At 34.3% G+C, this 21,424-nt stretch overlaps 1 protein-coding gene across 1 annotated transcript; it reads right to left on the reverse strand.

Moving 5' to 3' along the window:
* Positions 1–6,620: 6,620 nt before the first annotated feature.
* LOC139863452 (uncharacterized) lies at positions 6,621–8,207 on the reverse strand. The gene has a single exon (XM_071852087.1). It carries the CDS (start codon positions 8,205–8,207, stop codon positions 6,621–6,623), a length of 1,587 nt encoding a protein of 528 aa, XP_071708188.1.
* Between the last annotated feature and the right edge of the window lie 13,217 nt (positions 8,208–21,424).

Here is a 21,424-nt window from a genome sequence, read left to right on the forward strand (position 1 = left end):
CTTTGTAGGAGCAATAGTAAAGCTCACCCTTATAATTTTTTCGGTCTGGCACAAGGTCCTGTCTTCGACCATGCTATGCAACCACCGTTCTTACGGTTGACACCCGATTTGGTTCAGGTGACCTAATGAATTCCAGGTGAATTCCTAGGATTTTACGTTCAATGGTAATGAACGCATTGAAAATGGATTTTCAGAAAACAAATCGGTTTATAATTTGATCAAAATATTTTCTCGTTCAAGCTCGAGTTTAGATATCATTGAATTCCATGAGTTTGAATTCTCAATCTTTAAGGTCAATCTCAAGGATTGAGTTATATCAGTCTTAAAAGCTGATTTTTAATCTTTAAGGAGATTATCCTTTCTGGGGATCTGATTCATTAGTCTTATCAAGCTAATTTGCACGGTGCCCCCCATTGTACGAGATAAATCCTTCTCATGGTTAGGATAAATCTGACCACTTGGCGACCCTGTTTGATGCTGAGGTCCGTGGATTTCCTGCTGATTTTAGTGATGACTTTTCTAGATTTTTCGTCAACCTACAACTGGTCTGGACGACAACTTCTTGACCTAAATCAAGAAGCGCGTGTCTTTTTCGGAAGACTTTACTTCCTTTTAATGATGGAATTGATTCATCGTGTAGATCCATCTTTCATTACAGTAACTCGGGTAAAATAGTTAATTTAGTCCAAAACAAAAGCACCTGCAATAAACTTTACAGAAACATGTGATAGATAATTTTTTATTGAATAACTTGGTATATTCTCCCCACACTTGGTTTTTTTCATGCGTCTTTTTATATCCTAATAAATAAATTCAAGCGTTTTAGTTGTTTCTCAATTTATGTCCTTTTCTAGGTAACGATAATTTCGGTATTAACACCTAGTTTTCATCGTTCATAAATATGTATATACATGATTTTAAATTTATTTAGTTGAAAATTTTTCAAATTTTCACAAAATTTGGCAAATAAACTAAGTATAAACCCGAGAGAATTTATAACCCTTCCCCACACTTAAGATCATGCAATGCCCTCATTTGCATGAAATCAGACTATAAATATAAATTCATGAGGGTGATTAGTGTAGAAAGTAGTTAAAGATACCATAAAATTGCAGGATGATAGATGGTGCACCTCATCGTTCATTCCTTCTTGTTTTATCACACATGTTTTTTTTTTTTTTTTTTTTCAAAAACGGTTGCTTTTCTGAACTGTTTGATAATTTTTAAAAATGCGTCTTTTACCCTAATTTATTATGCATGTTTATTAACGAGTTATGCACTAACCCGAACCCCTATTTTAACGTTAAGTGGGGTTAGACTTCCCCACACTTAGCTGACGACATGTGAAGTCGGTGGAATAAGTTCCACGAATTAAAATAGTGAGCCAGTTATTTGCATCTCGGGTGGTATATATTATATCAATAGGTTTAGAGTTTAGACTCACCCGATCGTCACTACTTAATTCTTTTTTAAGTGTAGCTTTTAGTAAATGGATATGTCTCTTTTCTGGTTCTTGGTCAAATGGATCGATATATACCGACATACATATTTCTATAGGGTGGACAATTCCTAATATTTCCTTCCGTTTATTCTCGGGATCAAAGTTTTCACCTCTATTACCCAATTGGGTGAAATCTGAGGTGTCATTATCTATTACAGCTCGTAGTTCATCTTCGGTAGATGACTCTTCTATAGAGAATATTGGGTTGGAAGGTTGTGGAATGGTGAAGTTCGGTTTGGTCTCGGGGTTAAAATTTTCAACGTTATCGTTTTCCCAAGAGTACCAATTTGTCACCCTTATTTCTTCTTCATCATTCATTGATGGATTGATGATTTTGTCGGTAGAGGCTAATGTGTCGATATGTTGTGAATTTGGTAAGACTGAATAAAAAGTATCATCGGGGTAGTTGGTGATTTCGGAGCTCTCGAATTCATCAAAATTCGATGATATGGGATTTTTTTGAACATGTCTCCTCAGATCAACAGGTGTGTAATTTGATAGAGTTTCAGCTTGCCGGTTTACAAACTCTCTCATTTGTTCATTTTGAGCATCGAGTTCTTCGAGTTTGATTTTTATAATGTTTAAAGAATTTTCGGACACGTAATTTTCCTCGTCTTCTGGTTGTTGAGTTTGGATATATTCTTGGGAATAATCCCAATTTGAATTGTGTTCTTCGTAATCGTTCCATTCAGGTTCCGTGGGTGCGTAATTTTCCATAGGAACGTAATAGTAACATTCCCATGTTGAGTGATAATCTCCACAGATTTCACAACCAGTTATTGTTTCGTCGTTCGCGATCCAAGATTGACCGAATGAATTTTTATCAACACTCGTTTGAGAGTATTGATTTAATTGATTTTGGAGTTCAAAAAGAGTTTCCAAGGCCCTGTTTTCAAAATTTTCCATTTTATTGCGATGGCCAAATTTTTAGCTACAATGTGGTGCATTTACTAATTATCCTATTAGTTATAAAAATAGAAAAACTTATATAAGTTGTCCAATTAATAGACTTTTCTGCTTTTGCCCACGTTTCGAATAGCCAAAAGATGCAGCAGGGAGCCAGAACCCTTTAAATCGGAAGTTCACAACTCAGCCACTAACAAATCCAACTATTACTACGAAGCAGAAAATTGTCAACGTCCATTAATTTAACCACTTAAATAATTTTTCTTTCCGTTTGAGATATTAGATAAGAAATAGAGAAAATTTCTAAGTCCTAAAAACTAAAGCGTCGAGAAATAAGAAAGAAAAAGAATGCGCGTCGAAAAACGTTGAAAAATAAAAATAAGAAAATAGCGCGTCGTAACTTAAAAAAGAATTAAAAACTAAGAATTAAAAGTTGCGTCTAAAAATATTAAAGCTTAAAAGAAAAACTATATCACAAATGGTAATAACTTAAAAAGGTACTAAAATATAAAAACGGCGTCGCAAAATTCTAAAGCACCTAAATCTTAGTCTAAAGAAAAAGCACTTAAGGGATTTTACGGCAAAGCCTAAAAATCTAGAAGTAAAAATAACTATGGCAAAAACTAAGTTTAAAACTAAATATGAGCAAAAAAAATACAAATATTACGCTAAATCGATTAAAAAGGGACAAAATATAAAAATATACAAAAAGTTGTAAAAAGTACAATTTTTATAAAAATATTATTTTTATATTATTTATTTATTAAAACTATTAATTTTACAATTTAATTAAACTTAATAAACTAAATATACAAATTAATTAAAACTTTAATTAAATACTAAATTAATTAAATATTTAACCCTAATAAAAATTAATTAATAATAATTAATAATACTCCGTAATTAATGCAGATTAGGGTTCTGTGTACCCGTGTCAGAGTATCTCCGCGAGTCGCGGTATTCAAGGCAGCAAACCCCGCGAGTCGCGGGGTTCCAAATTTCAACTCGGGTGCAGTTCAAAATTTGACGTTTTTATTTTTTTTTTTATTTTTTTTTATTTTCTGTTTTTATATTTTAAAATCTAAATATTTATATAATAAAAACTTATATTTTAAAAACTAAAATAAAAATAGAACTACTTTATAATTTTATAAATAAAAATCGTAAAACTAGATTTATATATATTTTTTATTTTTTTATTTTTTTTCGGTTTTTTTTTTATTTTTTATTTTTTATTTTTTATTTTTTATTTTTTATTTTTTTAAATTTGATATTGTTTTTCTAAAAATATATTTATACAAATATATATTACAAATATAGCGTTTCGCCAAGTTCCCCGGCAGCGGCGCCAAAAACTTGATGTGTGCAGCGGGGTGTACGAAATAGTACTATATTTTACTACGAAATACGTTACAAATTACACAAGTTTTAATTATTTATTTACAAAATGGATATACCTAAACCTTGCTACAACACTATAGGCAGTGTACCTAATCGTAGAGTAGTATAGTTTTTAGTAAGTCCGGTTCGTTCCACAGGGAGCGGGCTTATTGCACACTATATTTTTAAACAACTATATTTGTACAAAATATTTATAATTATATATAATAATATATAAAAGGGGGTTTACCGTTTAATGACCGGTTTGTCGATTTATATTTTAAGCGAAGCGTATAGTAAATGATGATATTTAAATAACAATAAAATAAATAACCATAATTAAAATGACAATAAATAAAAGTACGAGGAAATATGAAATAAAATATATTATGCTTATTTAAACTTCCGTAATCATGATGTTTGACGTGTTGATTTTAGTTTTATGCCCATGGGTTAATTGTCCTTTGTCCTGGATTATTTAATATGTCCGTCTGGTTTTTGTCCATAACAGTCCATCAGTCATAAATATAAAGTGCGAGTGTCCTCGTCAAATTATTATTATACCCGAAGTTAAATATTCCAACTAATTGGGGATTCGAATTGTAACAAGGTTTTAATACTTTGTTTAATGAATACACCAGGTTATCGACTGCGTGTAAACCAAGGTTTTACTACTTTGTTAACAATTACACCAATTACCCTTGAATGTAATTTCACCCCTGTTTTAATTATTCTAGTGGCTATTAATCCATTCCCGTGTTCGGTTAAATGAACGATTATTCGTACATATAAATACCCCGCCCATCGTGTCCGATCGAGTGTATATGGTAATTTATAGGGACGCCCAATTGTAAATCTTTATATTAACATTAACAAACTATCATTTAGTTAAACAAATATAAAGCCCATTAATAGCCCATAGTCTAATGTCCACAAGTGTCGTTCTTTTGTCCAAACCCCAATTATGGTACAAAACCCAATTACCCAATTTTAGTAATTAGCCCAACATCATGATTACTTCGTTTTAAATAAGCATAATAATAACTTAGTTACGAGACATTAATTTAAAAAGGAGAACATAGCTTACATTGATTATTTATCGCGTAGTGTTACACGGACAGAGCTCCGACTTTAAAAACCCGTAAAAATAACTTTTACATAACCCAAACTAATCTAATATAACACTAATCTATAATATATATACATATATATATTTATTTATATTATACTAGGGAGTATTATTATTATTATCTTTTTAAACTCGGCAGAATTCGCGACCTTTTATAGGGATTCTGAAATTTCTATGCTCCGCGAGTCGCGGCACTTTATGCCTGAGAACTCCGCGAGTCGCGGGGAAATGGAATACAGCTCACACCCCTTTGGATCTTCTTTGCCGACGTTTTATATATATAAATATAAAATATAAATAATTAATATAATTATTTATATATTATATTATATTCTTGTGCATAGTAGACTTGTAATTTTTAGTCCGTTGCGTTGGGCGTTGATAGTTGACTCATGTCCTGGTTCCGGATTTTCGAACGTCCTTGCGTACAATTTAATATCTTGTACTTTGCATTTTGTAACTTGTACTCTTGTCATTTTTAGATGTTTTTCATCAATAAATTGAACCTTTTGAATTGTATCTTGTACATTTGAGCTTTTTGGACGTTTTTGTCTTCAAATCTTCGTTTTCGCCTTTTGTCTTCGCACTTATTTATTTAAACAATTACAATAAAAATATAATACAATTACATATGAAAACCTATTATTTAGGAGGGATATTGCTATGAAATATATGTTCCTTTTTAGCCTTATCAAGAGCGTATGCGCAAGCATCTAAACTCGCCACTCGTTGCGAATGGTATGACTTGCTTTGCCAACTTGGCGATATTTCCCAACCGATTCCTTCTGACATTGCGAATGAGATTTGTCCAACAGAAGAAGCGTTGGAAGCACTTGCAAAGGCCAAAAAAGAAGTTGCAAATGTTACCATTCCAGCTTTGGAGGAGATCAGCCGGAGGGAAAACGTAACTGTTGAAGAAATCAAGGCACTCAAATTATAGTATTTTTCGCTTTACTAATGTACCTGTATTCGCAATCTTATATTGCGTTCTTTGTAAATTAGCACGCTTCGCAGAGCGTTTTTATTAATAAAATTTTTTGTTTCGCAGTTGCAATTTGTTTATTTATATAGCGATTTACTTAATATATTCATAATCTAGACTTGTCCTTTGCAATTTCTAACTTTTATTATTGTGCACATAATAAGTATGTACTTTCGCGAAACAAACTGTATCTGTATAAATTTATATATTATGAATCTTCCAAGTCCACTGAAACGATCCTTAGGTAATTTGTTAGCATTGGGAAGCATCTAAGTATGGTGAGATCAAATACTTAGAAAATTTTATCCTTTCGCAACATTTATTACTTAGCACAAATGGGCAATTTCATCACTCGGCTTTAAAGGTAGTATTTGATGAACATCCGCATTGTTAGCGCATAAGTATGCTTTATCATTACTTAGCGAAATAATACCTTATATCTGAAAATATTTATTAACACCTAGCTGAATTTTGCTCAAGAATGTTAGTGTTATGATACTTATGCGTTTGTATTCTTCAAGATTATTACTGCGCGTGGTCACACACAGTGTTTTCTGCTTTGTATAGAAACATTCGCTAAAACACAACAAATTAATAACTTTTATTCATAAAACTCAGGAAATTATAACCATTCATAAAAATAATGCAACGCAGTGCACGTACACTAAAACTTGATTTAGTAATCATTCGCTAAAACAATTTATCTATATCAAATATTTACACTATTCAGCGAGCACCGTATGCCCTTCAATACCAATGTTTTTGCGTGTAGTAATCATCGCACACATTGGTTCAATTACCGCCGAAGTTAGCGTACCAACACCATTGCGAGTAGAAAACTTTACCATTCCATGCAATGTTGATGATATTGCGCCAAACATGCGCAAAGCAGTGCGCCCAAGGATCATGTTAAACCTAGACTGATTACGCATTGCGTAAAGGTTTAACAAGGCTTGTGGCTTTAGCAGTTCATCATGGTCGTCTACCAATTCAATCTGTAATTCCAACTGACCAATAGGCCAAGTTAATTCCTCTGAGAAACCAGCTAGCGAAACCGCAGTAGATTTTAGTAAAGTCTTAACATGTTCAGGCAATTTGTTGAAGCACTGTTCGTACATGACATCCACACTACTGCCAGTGTCAACATGCACTTTCATTATTATAATACCAATGTTGGCGATTCGGCATGAAACCACAACTGGTTTATCAAGATCCGTGCTCAAATTTATGGGAGGGAAAGTAATAGAGGCGCATTGCCAATTTGCAAATTGCTCAGATACTTGAAGCATAGACATTCCTCTTTGAATTTCCACCATATTAATAACCTGTATTTCATGCAAATTTTCCTTCTTGCTCACCGTCTTAACACCTAATTTTTTTACTGCGGGGGCTTTTCGCTCAGTTTGAACTATCGCACCAGCATTTGGCATTTTTAGAGTATTATATCCCGCGGGTAATATCATCGAGTTTGCAGTACTCGCGGCTCCTTGAGCCAACAAGTGATTCAATTTGCCTTGCTCAAATGCTTCCGAAATTAATTCTGCTAAATCTCGACAGTGGCTAGTATCAAGACCGTAATCGTCATGAAAAATGCAAAACTTGGACTTATCACGCCTGCTATTTTCCACTAAAGGCTGAGGATCAGGAAAAGACCGCGCCACTTTTTCTTGTAAAATAATTTCCTTAGGTGTCTTTGTTAGCATTTGGATAATGTTGAAAGATTCATTATTCCATTTTCGTGATGAATAACGATCGCGCCTGTTGTATCCTTGATTATCACCTTGACCCTGATGTCTGTCGTTACGCGGGTAATTACCGCCGCCATTTCGCCTTGAATAACCCAAACTACGAAATTTATCATTGTTTCCATCACGAAAGGAATCATTATCATCTCGCCAATTTTTGTCTTTACCCCATCCGCATGTGGTAGTTATAGTACTATCTTCGCCACCTCTGATGTAATCATATGTTTCATGTTGAACCTTTGAAAAAGTTGGCGGAACGTCCCTTCTCAAACGCCGCACAAGCGTTGGATGTCTTTGCGGATTGATGGCATGCAAAAAACCAGAAATCTTTTGATCCTCATTCAAACTTGGTATCTTTTGGTACTCGTAGATATATCGCGTAAGCAGCACATTTAAAGTTTCTCTGTTGCCTTGCTTTATATCATGGCACTCAATGTGCGTCTTCTTTTGTGGTAAAAGATTCTGAAACTGCAATAGAAATTTATCACGAAGATCAATAAATCCGATAATACTGCGAGCTTGCAGGCTATGGAACCACTCTCTTGTTGATCCTTGCAGAACCATGGGGAATACAGGGCACGCAACCGGTTCATCCCAGTTGTAAGTGCTTTACAACTCCCTCAAACCGTTGTAAGAAATCTAGCGGGTCAGTTAAGCCAGAATAAACATCCAACATTGTAGGCACAATGGGCGGTGTAACAATCGGATAGTCGAAAATGTGTTGGACAAACTTTTCTGTAGCAGTAGTGATCTCAGTCGCCTTCTTTGTGCGGGTATCAGTATTCTCCGCACAATACTTGGTTATCATATCTTGCAAAAAATTCTGCTGTTCGAACTTATGCTGCATTGATTTAGGCACAATGCTTTTAAGAGCATCCGCTAAGAAAGTTTGAGCATTTGCTCTGCGCACAGCATCAGAAGATTCGCCCTCATCCCCATGGCGGGGAAAAGGTGTTGGTGGCCGTCTGCGCTTAACATGTGGAATTTTTACAACTTCTTCTGCGCTTTCTGAGTCATCAGAATACTCGCTTTCCTCTCTTGAGGTTTTTGCAATTTTGGAATTATAAATAGAGTTGAAAACAATGCGTTGTTCTGCATCATCGTTGTCACTATAACGATGTTCAACAATTAAGCGATCAGCATGTGATCCTGAATCATTCAATGGCCATAGATAAGTACGCGGTACGCGAGATTCGCGACCTTGCTTAGCATCTTTTTTGGCTTGTTCGACAGCAGTGGCAACAACTTTATCCGCTTTCAAGTTTGTTTTCCCAGATAAAATTCTGAGGCGTTTTCCTTCTGCAGTAGTTTCGTCACGGCTCGTTTGCAAATTTCTGCGCGCGATCAACTTATCAGCAGTAACCTTTAGTTGCGGTTCAACATTAGTAACATTGGCAATAGATATCTTGGCGAGCGGTTCATGAACCGAATTGCTCGCGTTAGCATTGACATTTGCCTGAAAATTTATTGGCAAAGCATGCTGCAAATCATCATTCAGCACATCAGCATTCACGGAGCTGTTTGCTTGTTTCGCATTAGTTGCCATGGATAATGATAGAATCAGCTGGTATGAGACGTCCCGTCAAGTACGCTTAACGGCTTCGTCACTTGGTCCCACAGCTTGATCATAACTCTAAATGAATTTATTAAACAACATTGCATTCTTTATTTAAAATAATTTCCTATAAAGGAAATTTACCAAAATATGTAGTTTAAACAAACCCAACATATATAAAATAACCAAAGTTGACCAAAAACAAGTCAACCAAACACCCACAATGTAACAAACTCAAAATAGAATGCAAAGTTTAATGTTTTATCAAAAATATGCCAACATGCATGCACACCCTCTATCACAGTGGAAGCCATTTAATCAAGTACCTGAGAAAACATGTGAGTAAACTGTCAACAAAAATGTTGAGTGAATTATAGGTTTTTAAAAACGAATAAACTTTAGACCACAAGATTTCAAATGTTAGAAAACATAAAACTATTATTCCATTAATTCATGAGTCACCTGGTAACCATTTAACCATTTCCATACCCTTATCAAACACAATATAAAACACTGAACATGTGTATCTTCAAAAATAACGAAGTACTAATACATTTCGATTATAAATTGCTAGCGCCACTAGCTCAAAATGGGGCTGTCAAGCCCGATAGATCTATCCATAGGATTTGCATTCACCAGTAGAAACCAGTGATTACAGTTACCAGACTAGGGAATATTTTCGTTCAACTCATAATGAATAATTTAAATTTAATTTTCACTTGTGTTTAAACGTAAAACAAAAATGCATGTAATCTAATCCTAAAAATACTTTAAATAGTATCCCAAAATAGCAAACCTTAAACCCTAAACCCTAAACCCTAAACCCTAAACTCTAAACCGTTCGTGTTAAAAACTCAATCTAAATTCTAAATCTAAACCCTAATATCTAAACCTTATAAACCCTAATATCTAAACCCAAATATCTAAACCCTATAAACCCTAATATCTAAACCATAATATCTAAAACCTCAACATACGCTCAAAAAACATGATGATTGTTATATATTACTTCTTCGAGCATTTTTCCGCCAAAATAAAAAAAAAATCACAAAGTGTCTTTATTAAATGTTCATATTTTCATCCAATCTATAATGTTCGTGAACAAAGTTTTTTCAAAAAACGAAAAAAAATTATTGCTTCCCTCCGCTTCCCTCCGAATAGTTACTTCCCTCTTGATCCTACCAATATATAGTGGCAGGATCAAGAGGGAAGTAACCATTCGGGGGGAAGCGGGGGGAAGCAAAAACTTTTTTTTTTCATTATAGATGAGATGAAAATATGAACATTTAGTAGAGACACTTTGTGATAAATGTTTTTATTTTGGCGGGAAACCGCTCGAAGAAGTAATATATAACAATTATCGTATTTTTCGAGCGTATTTTGAGATTTTAGCTATTGGGGTTTAGATATTAGGGTTTAGATATTAGGGTTTATAGGGTTTAGATATTAGGGTTTAGAAATTTAGGGTTTAGGGTTTAGATTTAGGGTTTATATTTAGGATTTAGATTGAGTTTTTAACACGAACGGTTTAGAGTTTAGGGTTTAGGGTTTTCATAAACCCAAAACACCAAACCCTAAACCCTAAACTCTAAATCGGGCTAAATTTTACTTCACAAAACATGGAGAAAAAAAACGTTCATATTCTTCACGAACAATATTATCTTGAATGTTATTTTTGTCGATCGTTTTCCCGCCTAAATAATAACATTCATCACGAAGTGTCTCTTCTAAATGTTCATATTTTCGTGTGATCTTGATGCCGGAAAAAAAAATTCAAAAAAAACGAAAAAAAAAAATTTTTGCTTCCCCCCGATTGTTTACTTCCCCATTGATCCTGCCTATATATATATATATATATATATATATATATATATATATATATATATATATATATATATATATATATATATTAATTTGAAGGGAGTATTCGTTGTGATCATGATTCATGAGTATGTGTTTGTTGTTAAGCCTTTGTGGGTGGAAAGAGAAAAGAGTTAACGTTTGACAAAAACAAAAGTCATAATCATATATAGTAAAGCTACCAAAAACTTTTAATTTTAGAATTGTTTTTTAATGATGTTTGCTTAATTGCTCGTTGAGAATATATTTATATATATACAAGTTCACCAGTTCGATCAGACTTCATATGCTTGAATCAAACTATATGACTTCGATATCATGACTTCATGATGATGATATCACGTTAGCTAATAGAAATTTATACATTGTTTACTTTATCAATAGGTTTATAGTAAATTTGTGTTTAACTGCCTTTTAAAGTAAGGGTTTAGTGTTAAAATGATGAATCGTTCATCATTTAAGATGTTTGTTACTGTATCATTTAACATGTTTGTTTGTAACTTTTAAATAACAAATGTATCATTTAACATGTTTGTTTGTAACTTTTAAATAACAAATGATTATTACTGAAACAAAGATATGCGTTGAATCAAAAATATATCTTAACCACTATCAGTGGCGGAAGATAGTGTGTTATAAAGAGGTATCTGTCCACCTGGATTTAACGGAAAAAAAACTTTACACCTAAAAAAAAAAAAATTCACTAAAAAACAAGGTTATTTTTAGTGTTTACTGACAATAAAAAATTTATTAAATTTTTACACCTGCCACATCTGTATCCGGGTTCAAGTTCCGCCACTGACCACTATGCGAGTAATGCGATAATATTACATCATTTAAAGTGTTTACATAGAATATTATCAACATATATTTTATCATTCTGAGTTCTAAATGAGGTTTAATTAAATTCTTTTTGACTCATTATTACCATATTAACTATTAGATAAAAACTAGTTGTGGCGCCCTCGCGATGCGGCGGAAGAACGTTAGCTAAATTCGATTATGAAAAGTAAAAAAAAAAAATAGAAGCAAATGACATAAACTGAAATGGGTAAAAAAACTCAAAGTAAAAAAAAATCAAATAATAACAATAACGTAACAATAACAATTATATTAATAGTAGCAACATTAACGATTTGTAATAAGTGAAAAGTTATGTGGTTGATTCTTAGTAAATGGAATGTTATTTGTTTGATTTCTAATAAACGTAAAGTTAAACTATAATAATGGTTGTGGTTGAATTACGAAAGATTGAAAGTTTTTGTAAAATTATAGAAACCATAAAGTTCACTATTTATAAAGTATTACATTTTAGTATATAGGTATAATATAATTATGTGGTCGATTTATAATGAATGCGAGGTTTTATGATTAAATTATAAAATGTGAAAAGTTTGTGGTAAGTTTATAAAAGCTATAAAGTTAACTATTATAAAGGGTGTGGTTGAATTAAAAAAAAAATTTGTTGTAAGTTTGTGAACCTTATGAAATTCACTATTCATTTCTCTTATGTCTTTTAGGTATATAGAGTAATAATAGTAATGATAATAATAATAATAATAATGAATGGTTATTAGATAGGAAAAATTATGTGGTCGATTTATAATGAATGAGAAGTTTAATGGTTAACTTATAAAATGAGAAAAGTTTGTGGTATGTTTATAAAAGGTATAAACTTAAATATTAGAAAGAGTGTGCGTGAATTATAGGAAAATAAAAAGTTTGGGATAGGTTTGTGAAAATCATAAAAGTTACTATTCATGTCGAAGATGTCTTTTAGATATTTTATAGGAAAATAAAAAGTTTGGGATAGGTTTGTGAAAATCATAAAAGTTACTATTCATGTCGAAGATGTCTTTTAGATATATAGATATAATAATAAATAGTATCAGGGGTATTTTCGTCATTTTTCCTTTCTTTTTTTACTACTCCCTCCGTCCCAGATTAATTGTCCCCAGACAAAAAACACACAGTTTTAGAAAATCCCACTAACTTTATTTCTCCACCAATGAAATATCTTCTCTCTCCAGATCCACCAATGAAATATCTCCTTTCCTTTCTATTTATGGAAGTAGACAATTAATTTGGGACATCCCAAAATGGAATACTGGACAATAATTTAGGGACGGAGGGAGTACTAACTTTCACTTTGTCAAAAAAAAACCCTCACACTTTGTTCAAACATTAAAACCGGCCCCCCAAACAGGGGGTAAAGTGCCAAATCAACATTTTCATGAAAAATCTTAAATAAACTCCACTCAAATATTCAACGGGTCATATCTTCTCGCTCTCAACGAGTTAAATTTTTTCGGCATCATCGTTAAACTCGAAATAATTTTACAAACACAATGTCACTAACTATACGCAAAACGGATTCTTTTTAAAAAACGCTAAATATTTGGGGTACTTTTCATACACGTTGATTTTGCGTTAAATTTTTAAAAGTCGACGATTCCATAGCGAAACGCGGAGATGCACATATATTGTTAATTTAAAATAACATTTAAATCTTTCACAGGTTATACCTTTTAGTTCGACTCGAGTTACGCTTCAACGACGTCATCGTTAGCCACGAAATAATTTTACAAACTAAACGCAATAAAATACATTGAAAACCGAACCCCCGGCGCGAAGCGAGGGTTCGAAAACTAGTTATTATTATCCCTATATACTAAAACACGTGCCAGATTTCGTCATTTCAGTTCTATCGAATTGTCGTTTTGAGTTTGCGTTCACACTACAAACGGTCCCTCAACTTCGGCTCAATTTACACAACGGCCCCTCAACTTTACACTTTTTCAGGGGTAGAAAGCGTAAATATATAATTTTATTAAAATAAAATAAACTAATTCCACCCTAATTTTTAACGGGCCCTATCTTCTCGCTCGGTGCGAGTTAAATTTTTCCGAGACCACCGTTCAACTCGAAAAAATCTAATGAACACAACAAGACTAACTACGCGTGAAACGGACATCGTTAATAACACTAGATAACGGGCCCTATATTCTCGCTCGGTGCGAGTTAAATTTTTTCGAGACCACCGTTTAACTCGGAATAATTTTACAACCACAACGCGACTAACTATATGCGAAACGGACATCGTTAAAAAACACTAAATATTTCGGGCTATATTACGTACATACACATACACTCCCAACAAACAACCCAACCTACTAAATATATTAGGTACCAAACAACGTATATCCAAATTCGACCGCGCGTCGAATATAACCGCAACAACGCGCGGTCGAATTTTTTTCCAGTTCAAATTAATTATGTTAGGAATTATGGACCCAAACATGACCGGTGATTTAAATCAATCATCAAACCCACGAACGATAAATGATAAAATAAAGCATAACGATAAATGTAAACGACACGAGATTTAACTTGGTTATATCCCAACTCCAAAATACGGAGAAGGGTTTACTCTACTGGCGCAAACCAGAGATTCTTCACTATTATTTTCGTGCACACATTTACAAGTTACAATGAGATGTTTATATAGGCAAGGAAACAAATTAGGGAACAAGAAAACTTGATTCTAGAATTTTCAGCCCGTCAGGCCTGGGCCGCGTCGCGCCTAGAAAGGATCGCGTCGCGCCTTAAGGTGTAATTTCGAATCAGCATTTTTTTTCTTTGTGTTTTGATATCCTTCACACATCCAACAATCTCCCACTTGAAGGATGATCTAAACACAACCTTCGCCAACCTGTCACTATGTTTCTTCAACAACCCACAATAACTCCAGATTAGCCGATTACCAACTCTTTTTGATATTGCCGGATGAGACACCCGAATCACGCCGCACTTCACTCGTTATCCTACGATCAAGTGAAGTCTTTCGACACCAAAAACACCGCTGAGCGATAATCCAATCTCTTAGTTACTAGCTTGAGTCATCCTTGTTTCTATCGCCACCATCTTCTAACACGAAGATCATCTTCTTACACTAGCAGACCAACTGAAGTATGCGACTCTTCAGTTATAGGATTTTTCATGAGACTACACCGCCTCACCAATCACTCTAGACATGTCCAATCCCGAACACACATGTCAATGATCACCCTCGTACAGGATTTCACCGTCTATCTATGATTTTTCTTTCCAGCAAACGCCCTCGTGGACTCTTCATCAAGGCTCTAGTGAGAACACAGTCACAACCTCGAAATCTACTAACTTTTCAACTTTCTGCTTTCTCGCTGGTACACTGACTTCCTCATAGCTATGAATTTCACAAACCTATCTTCTCACCCCAAGCACGCTCCCACTGTACGAGTAAGAAATAAAACCGCGGCTACTGGAGAAGAAACTTGGTTCGTACCACCAGTCAGTCGCAAATTTCTTTGCCATCGGAGAGTAAAACAAGTTCTCGAAGCCCTAGTGTTACCCGGAATCATCACACTAATCTTGAGAACTTTGAGAACAACGTTGCATAATTATCTCCACCACTCTACTAGTTGACTAACTCCCACTAGCTCGATAACTTCCGTCGATTACTAAACTCAACCGAGTTTCCGACACCCTCAACGATCATAGAAAGCTCAAGTTCCATAATATCCCAATCATCTTGGAATACCCGACCATACGCTTGGTCACCCAGTTTCATAACACGCAAGCACGAACTTCCACCTGAGCTCCCATAAAAACAACCTCCTGAGCTCCCATAAGAGCACACGGTGCCCGTTTAATTTTTTCACCGTCCTTCAAAATCGACGGTGAGATCGACCGTCGGTCGACACCGTGACGGCGTCGATCTCGCCGTCGATTTCCAGCCACCAAAAACCGACGGTGATTTTAGGGTGTGATTGTGGGGTCCAAATTCAAATTAAGAGCCGTTGGAGAAGAAAGAGCAGGTTTTTTTTTTTTTTTTGCAGGTTTGCTAGCTGCTGTTGAGATGAAGAAGAAAGAGCAGGTTTTTTTTTTTTTTTTTTTCTGCTGCAGGTTGAATTTGGCTGTAGGTAGAAGATGAAGATAATTTTGAGTATGGAATAAGCAATAATTTTAATCATTTTTTTTATTAATGATTTTTTTTTCACAATTAATAAAAAACAATAATTAAGAATAAAAAGGTATTAAAAAATAAAAATAAAATACAAAATATGAAAATCGACACCGAAATGGACACTGAAATGGACACGGTGGACACCTCCATCTTACACACTGTCAGTCAATTTCAGCTTCCAAAATGGACACTGAAAAATGGACACTGAAATAGACACGGACACCTTGTGCTCTAACAAACCCACATCCTCGAAAAACACAGGTCGTATCGCTCGAGTTTCACGAGATAAAAAACCGTCGCGCACTCGCGTCATCAATCCCGAAAAAGTTCAACCCTGAAACTGCCCAAATTCGAAAATTCATATCTGAAAATCCAACGGTCAGATCAACCTCGAATTTTTACCACAACTAGATCTATGTGTGTAGAATCACCAGTCCAAAAATCAAGTCGATCCACCGGTAGCCGAACCCACAATTAATTTTCTCGCACAGCTACGCAAACAAACCCCAAAAGGGTTTTTCCTGGCGGCTGCAAAATTCGAAAAAAATATAACTCCAAATTGAACGGTCCGATCACTACGAATTTTGGATATGTTTTAGACCTACATATCTATGAGTTTTCGACCACAGCTCTGCAATTAAACCCTAAATTGAGTTACTGCAACTTCGGAAAATTATATCTCCCAATCCAGCCGTCTAATCACTTTCAAATTTGGTACACGACCAGATCTATGAGTCTTCAACCTACGGTTAAAATATCATGGAGATCCAACGGTTAACGAAACCGCTATGAATTTTCTACCACAGCTGCGCCAGAATTTCGAACTTTTGAAAAATCTCTTTCACAACAAAAAACTATCGATCTGACCACCGACTCCGTTATCACCGCAAATCACCACAATAATCTTACATAATCATAGACCAATTTTAATAGATTATCTCACGAGTACATAGACATACTAGTGAGTTCTTCGCGATCTCTTCAACTAAGCCCTTTGATCTCGATACATGTTGTACAAAATTCGTCGTTCGTTCACCATGCTTTCAAATCGCCATCGCTCTCACTCGAAACCTGGCTCTGATACCACTTGTTAGGAATTATGGACCCAAACAAGACCGGTGATTTAAACCAATCACCAAACCCACGAACGATAAACGATAAAATAAAGCATAACGATAAATGTAAACGATGCGAGATTTAACGTGGTTATATCTCAACTCCAAAACACGGAGAAGGGTTTACTCCACGGGCGCAAACCAGAGAATCTTCACTATTATTTTCGTGCACACATTTACAGGTTACAATGAGATGTTTATATAGGCAAGGAAACAACTTAGAGAACAAAAAAACTTGATTCTAGAATTTTCAGCTCGTCGGGCCTGGGTCGCGTCGCGCCTATAAAGGGCCACATCGCACCTTAAGGTGTAATTTCGAATCAGCCTTTTTTTTTCTTGTTGTTTTGATATCCTTCACACATCCAATAAATTATTCAATTAACACTTAATTAGTACTCTGTATGTTTTACTCCTGTTAAACGCAGTGGCGGAACATAGTTATACCCAACGGGGGTATCCGCCCCACCTGGATTTTACGGGAAAAAAATTTTTACAATAATTTTTTTTTTTAACCAAAAGATTAGGTTTTTTTAGTGTTTACCTCGTGCTGACAATGAAAAATTTATTAAACTTTTACCGTCGCACCATCTGTATCCGGATTCAAGTTCCGCCACTGGTTAAACGCTAACTTAAACATAACCTCAAGGTCTAATAACTATTGGCCTATAAATTTTAATGTTCTAGTAAAATTAATTTGAATCAAGTATACATATACAATACAATTAATTTGTAGGTATCTTTAAAAAAGCAAAGAATCACGTTAGGCAAAGGGAAAAGGAATCAAAAGAAAGGAGTTTAGTGTATTTCATATATCATCACATCAATCACTTCAAGGCGATTCTTTCTCCCAATGTTCATGTCATTTTACGATATATGGAACCTACCTTTAATTATCTTCCTTTAAATTCCTCATCATAATTCATTTCAACCAAAATAATTACAGTCAAAAATTGAAAAGCTGACTAATTATGGAACTAGAAAAAAACACCACCATTTGAGTCAAAAGTGAAGTAATTGGTACTACTGAAGTGAAGTAATTGGTACTACTGAGATCTCAGTATTCCCTATCTTTTTTTACAAATCTACCGAAGAGGTAAATTTTTAGCAATTATTGTTCCCTGTAAAGGGATAAATATTTTTGACTACCACCCCTCTCTCTCTCTCTCTCTCTCTCTCTCTCTCTCTCTCTCTCTCTCTCTCTCTCTCTATATATATATATATATATATATATATATATATATATATATATATATATATATATACAAGAAAACCATAAAAGTCGGACGACAAGACAAAATATCATCCCGAAAAGACTGCTGAACGACAAAAAATGCGTCAGTTCTTCAGAAAAGTTTGACTTTTTCTGGACGACCTTTTGGGATGACATGTCATCCCAAAAAGAAATATTCTTTTTTATTTCTTTCTCGTGAAAAAAATTGACTACAAAATGCAAAAAATTTCGTGCCAATTGATTAGGGACGACATGTCATCCCAAATAGTTAATACCCATAAAAAACTGGCATTTTTACTTTTTTATTTTCTTTTTCCTTACAAAAAAATTGGCTCCAAAAAGATAAACTTTTTGGCGCGTAACATTTAGGGACAACATGTCGTCCCCAAAAACTTTTCGCCAAAACGTCATACATAATGTTTTTCCCTTTTGACGACAGGAAAGTCAAAGTGGGACGCACTGTCGTCTCGGAAAAAAAACGTTCGTCCCGAAAAACTTTTCAGGACGGAGTGTTGGGGACGACATGTCGTCCTTAAAGGTTATTAGGAACGATATGTCATCCCGGATTGGAGGAAGATGTCGTCCCGAATAGGCTGTTTTCTTGTAGTGTATATATATTGGCTAAAAAAACGATAACATATAACAAAGTCTTTTCATCAATCGATAAAAAGACGAACAAATTTACAATCAGATCAAACGCAAATTAAGGCTTAATAGAAGAAAATGAACCCTAAAGATTAAACAAAGAGCCTAGGACCATTTCTAACCCTCACGGTGATATATATATATATATATATATATATATATATATATATATATATATATATATATATATATATATCACATGCAGTTAAAGCGACGAAGGTTGAACAATGACAATAAGGGGCCAAAATAACTCATTCAAAACATGTAGTCTCTTATATATAAACATGGTCAATGGAGTTCAAAATAACAGTCTTTATTGTTCTAAATTTAATTTGGTGAGGCCAAAATTTGAAATTTTCTTATTTAGTCCTTAAAACTATAAAAATTGTTAGTAATGACATAAATTTTTTGGGGGGACCATGGCCCCCCAGCCCCTTAAATCCTCTGTCACTCGCAGATTTGCCAAAAAGTGCAAAAAAGTGCAAACTGACTGTGAATAGGCACTGACCTTTTTTAACCGGTGTGTCAGTTTTTTGTGTCAAATATTGAGTAGGGTGATGTGATAAAATTTGATTTGAAATGAGGAGGGGAAAAATAAATTAATAATAATAAATATATATTAAATAAAATTAAAAATTATGTGATTGGATGAGGGAGGAACTCACGGACAAAAACAGCTCGTCACCCCCATGACTAACGAAATATGGAGGAACTAACTGACGCCCCGTTAGGGCCATCAGATTTCGTCAGATGTTGCCAACTAGGACTGAGGAGCAAAGAAACGCCTGATTGGAGGTGGTCTAAATTAACTATAACCGAGCCTTGAGCAACCTTACCACAAAAGCGTACATGGTACACATTCAAAAATCACAACCAAAAGAAGCATAGCAATGACCAATTCAAAATGAAAACCAACAAACAGGACATTATCCAAAACCGCTCAAAACTAGCCGTCAACTTCTTTACCTTTACCCAGTGTTGTAAATCTCCGGAGATCTCCCCCGAGATCTCGTTTTTAGAAGGCAACCGAGACGAGATGTTCATCTCCCGAGATTTCTCGGTCAACGAGGTCAAACTTAGTCAAAACATCGATTTCTCGTATTTTCTTGCTAATTTGTAAGATTTTCTTGTAAAATTCATAATTTCTAAGATTTTCTCGCATATTTCTCGGATATTTTTGTAAAATCTCGTAAAAATGTATATAAATATACATATATTTATGTTTTTATGTATATTTTTATTTAAAAAACTATAAAGTCAACGTCCGAGATCTCCCCGAGATTATTCCAAGATGCCGAGATCCCCCTAAAAAGTCCAAACGAGATCTCCCCGAGATCCGAATTCTCCAACCTTGCCTTTACCATTCCTTTTCCGAGTCTTTATGATCGGTTTAACAATCACGCCGTGAACCTTAATGCGATTAAGTTTCTATATATGTACAATGAAAAGTACATTGATATAGTGATCTAAACTGTTAGGTTAAAATGTACGTGCTTATTATCTAAAGTAGTATTGTAGTAAATCCAGTGAGTAAGTTTGTAAGGATCTGAGTATCCAATTAAGTTAATGATTGTACTTGTTTAAAAGATTCAGTGACACAAACTGAAAGTGTTAACATTCAATATATGTTTGCAAGTCCATTGTGTAGCATTTATAAAGAAGAAAATTTATCGTACTATAATAAGACTATGCATATACTGATATACGAGTATATAGTTTGATTTGCATCAAAACATTCGAAACTAAGTGCTCCACTATATATCCAGTTTCAACTGCCTTAGGAGTTAATGTTAAGACTCCACTATATATCTTCACAAAATACAGTACTAACCACGGAATATAATCTTGATGTGTTTGGTTCTCTACGATATATAATTAAAGCAGAATATGTATAGTAAATGTTCATGGAATAAGAAAGAAGAAGGTGATGAATTGATTCAAGTTTTTTGTGTGTGTGAAAGATTGTGTGTGTATGGAGCCATATTAAGCGACCGTATCACTAGAACCAAAGCTCACTGCCGGAGTACTGGGGTTTGAAATATTTGCTTCCCAATGAATGGCGAAAAGATCACATATACATTACATACACACACAAATGTACATATATATTTGATGTATTTTGGAGTTTAGTAGTAAGTAGTAGGATAATGGGAGACAACAATTAACCCTAATTTCATGAACTTGTCCTCTTTTGCCTAATTCTATGTCTAAATAGTCCCCCATCTTATATCTATAACAAATATATTTTTTTTTTTTTTAAAGGCAAATTATATTACTAAATAGAATGTACAGAGATGTGAGGAAGCCGAATTAGCTACCAACACGCACGATAATTACAAGTATAATACACGAGAGCTAAACAACACGATG

This window comes from Rutidosis leptorrhynchoides, chromosome 8, assembly GCF_046630445.1.
Source record: "Rutidosis leptorrhynchoides isolate AG116_Rl617_1_P2 chromosome 8, CSIRO_AGI_Rlap_v1, whole genome shotgun sequence".
NCBI lineage: Eukaryota > Viridiplantae > Streptophyta > Magnoliopsida > Asterales > Asteraceae > Rutidosis > Rutidosis leptorrhynchoides.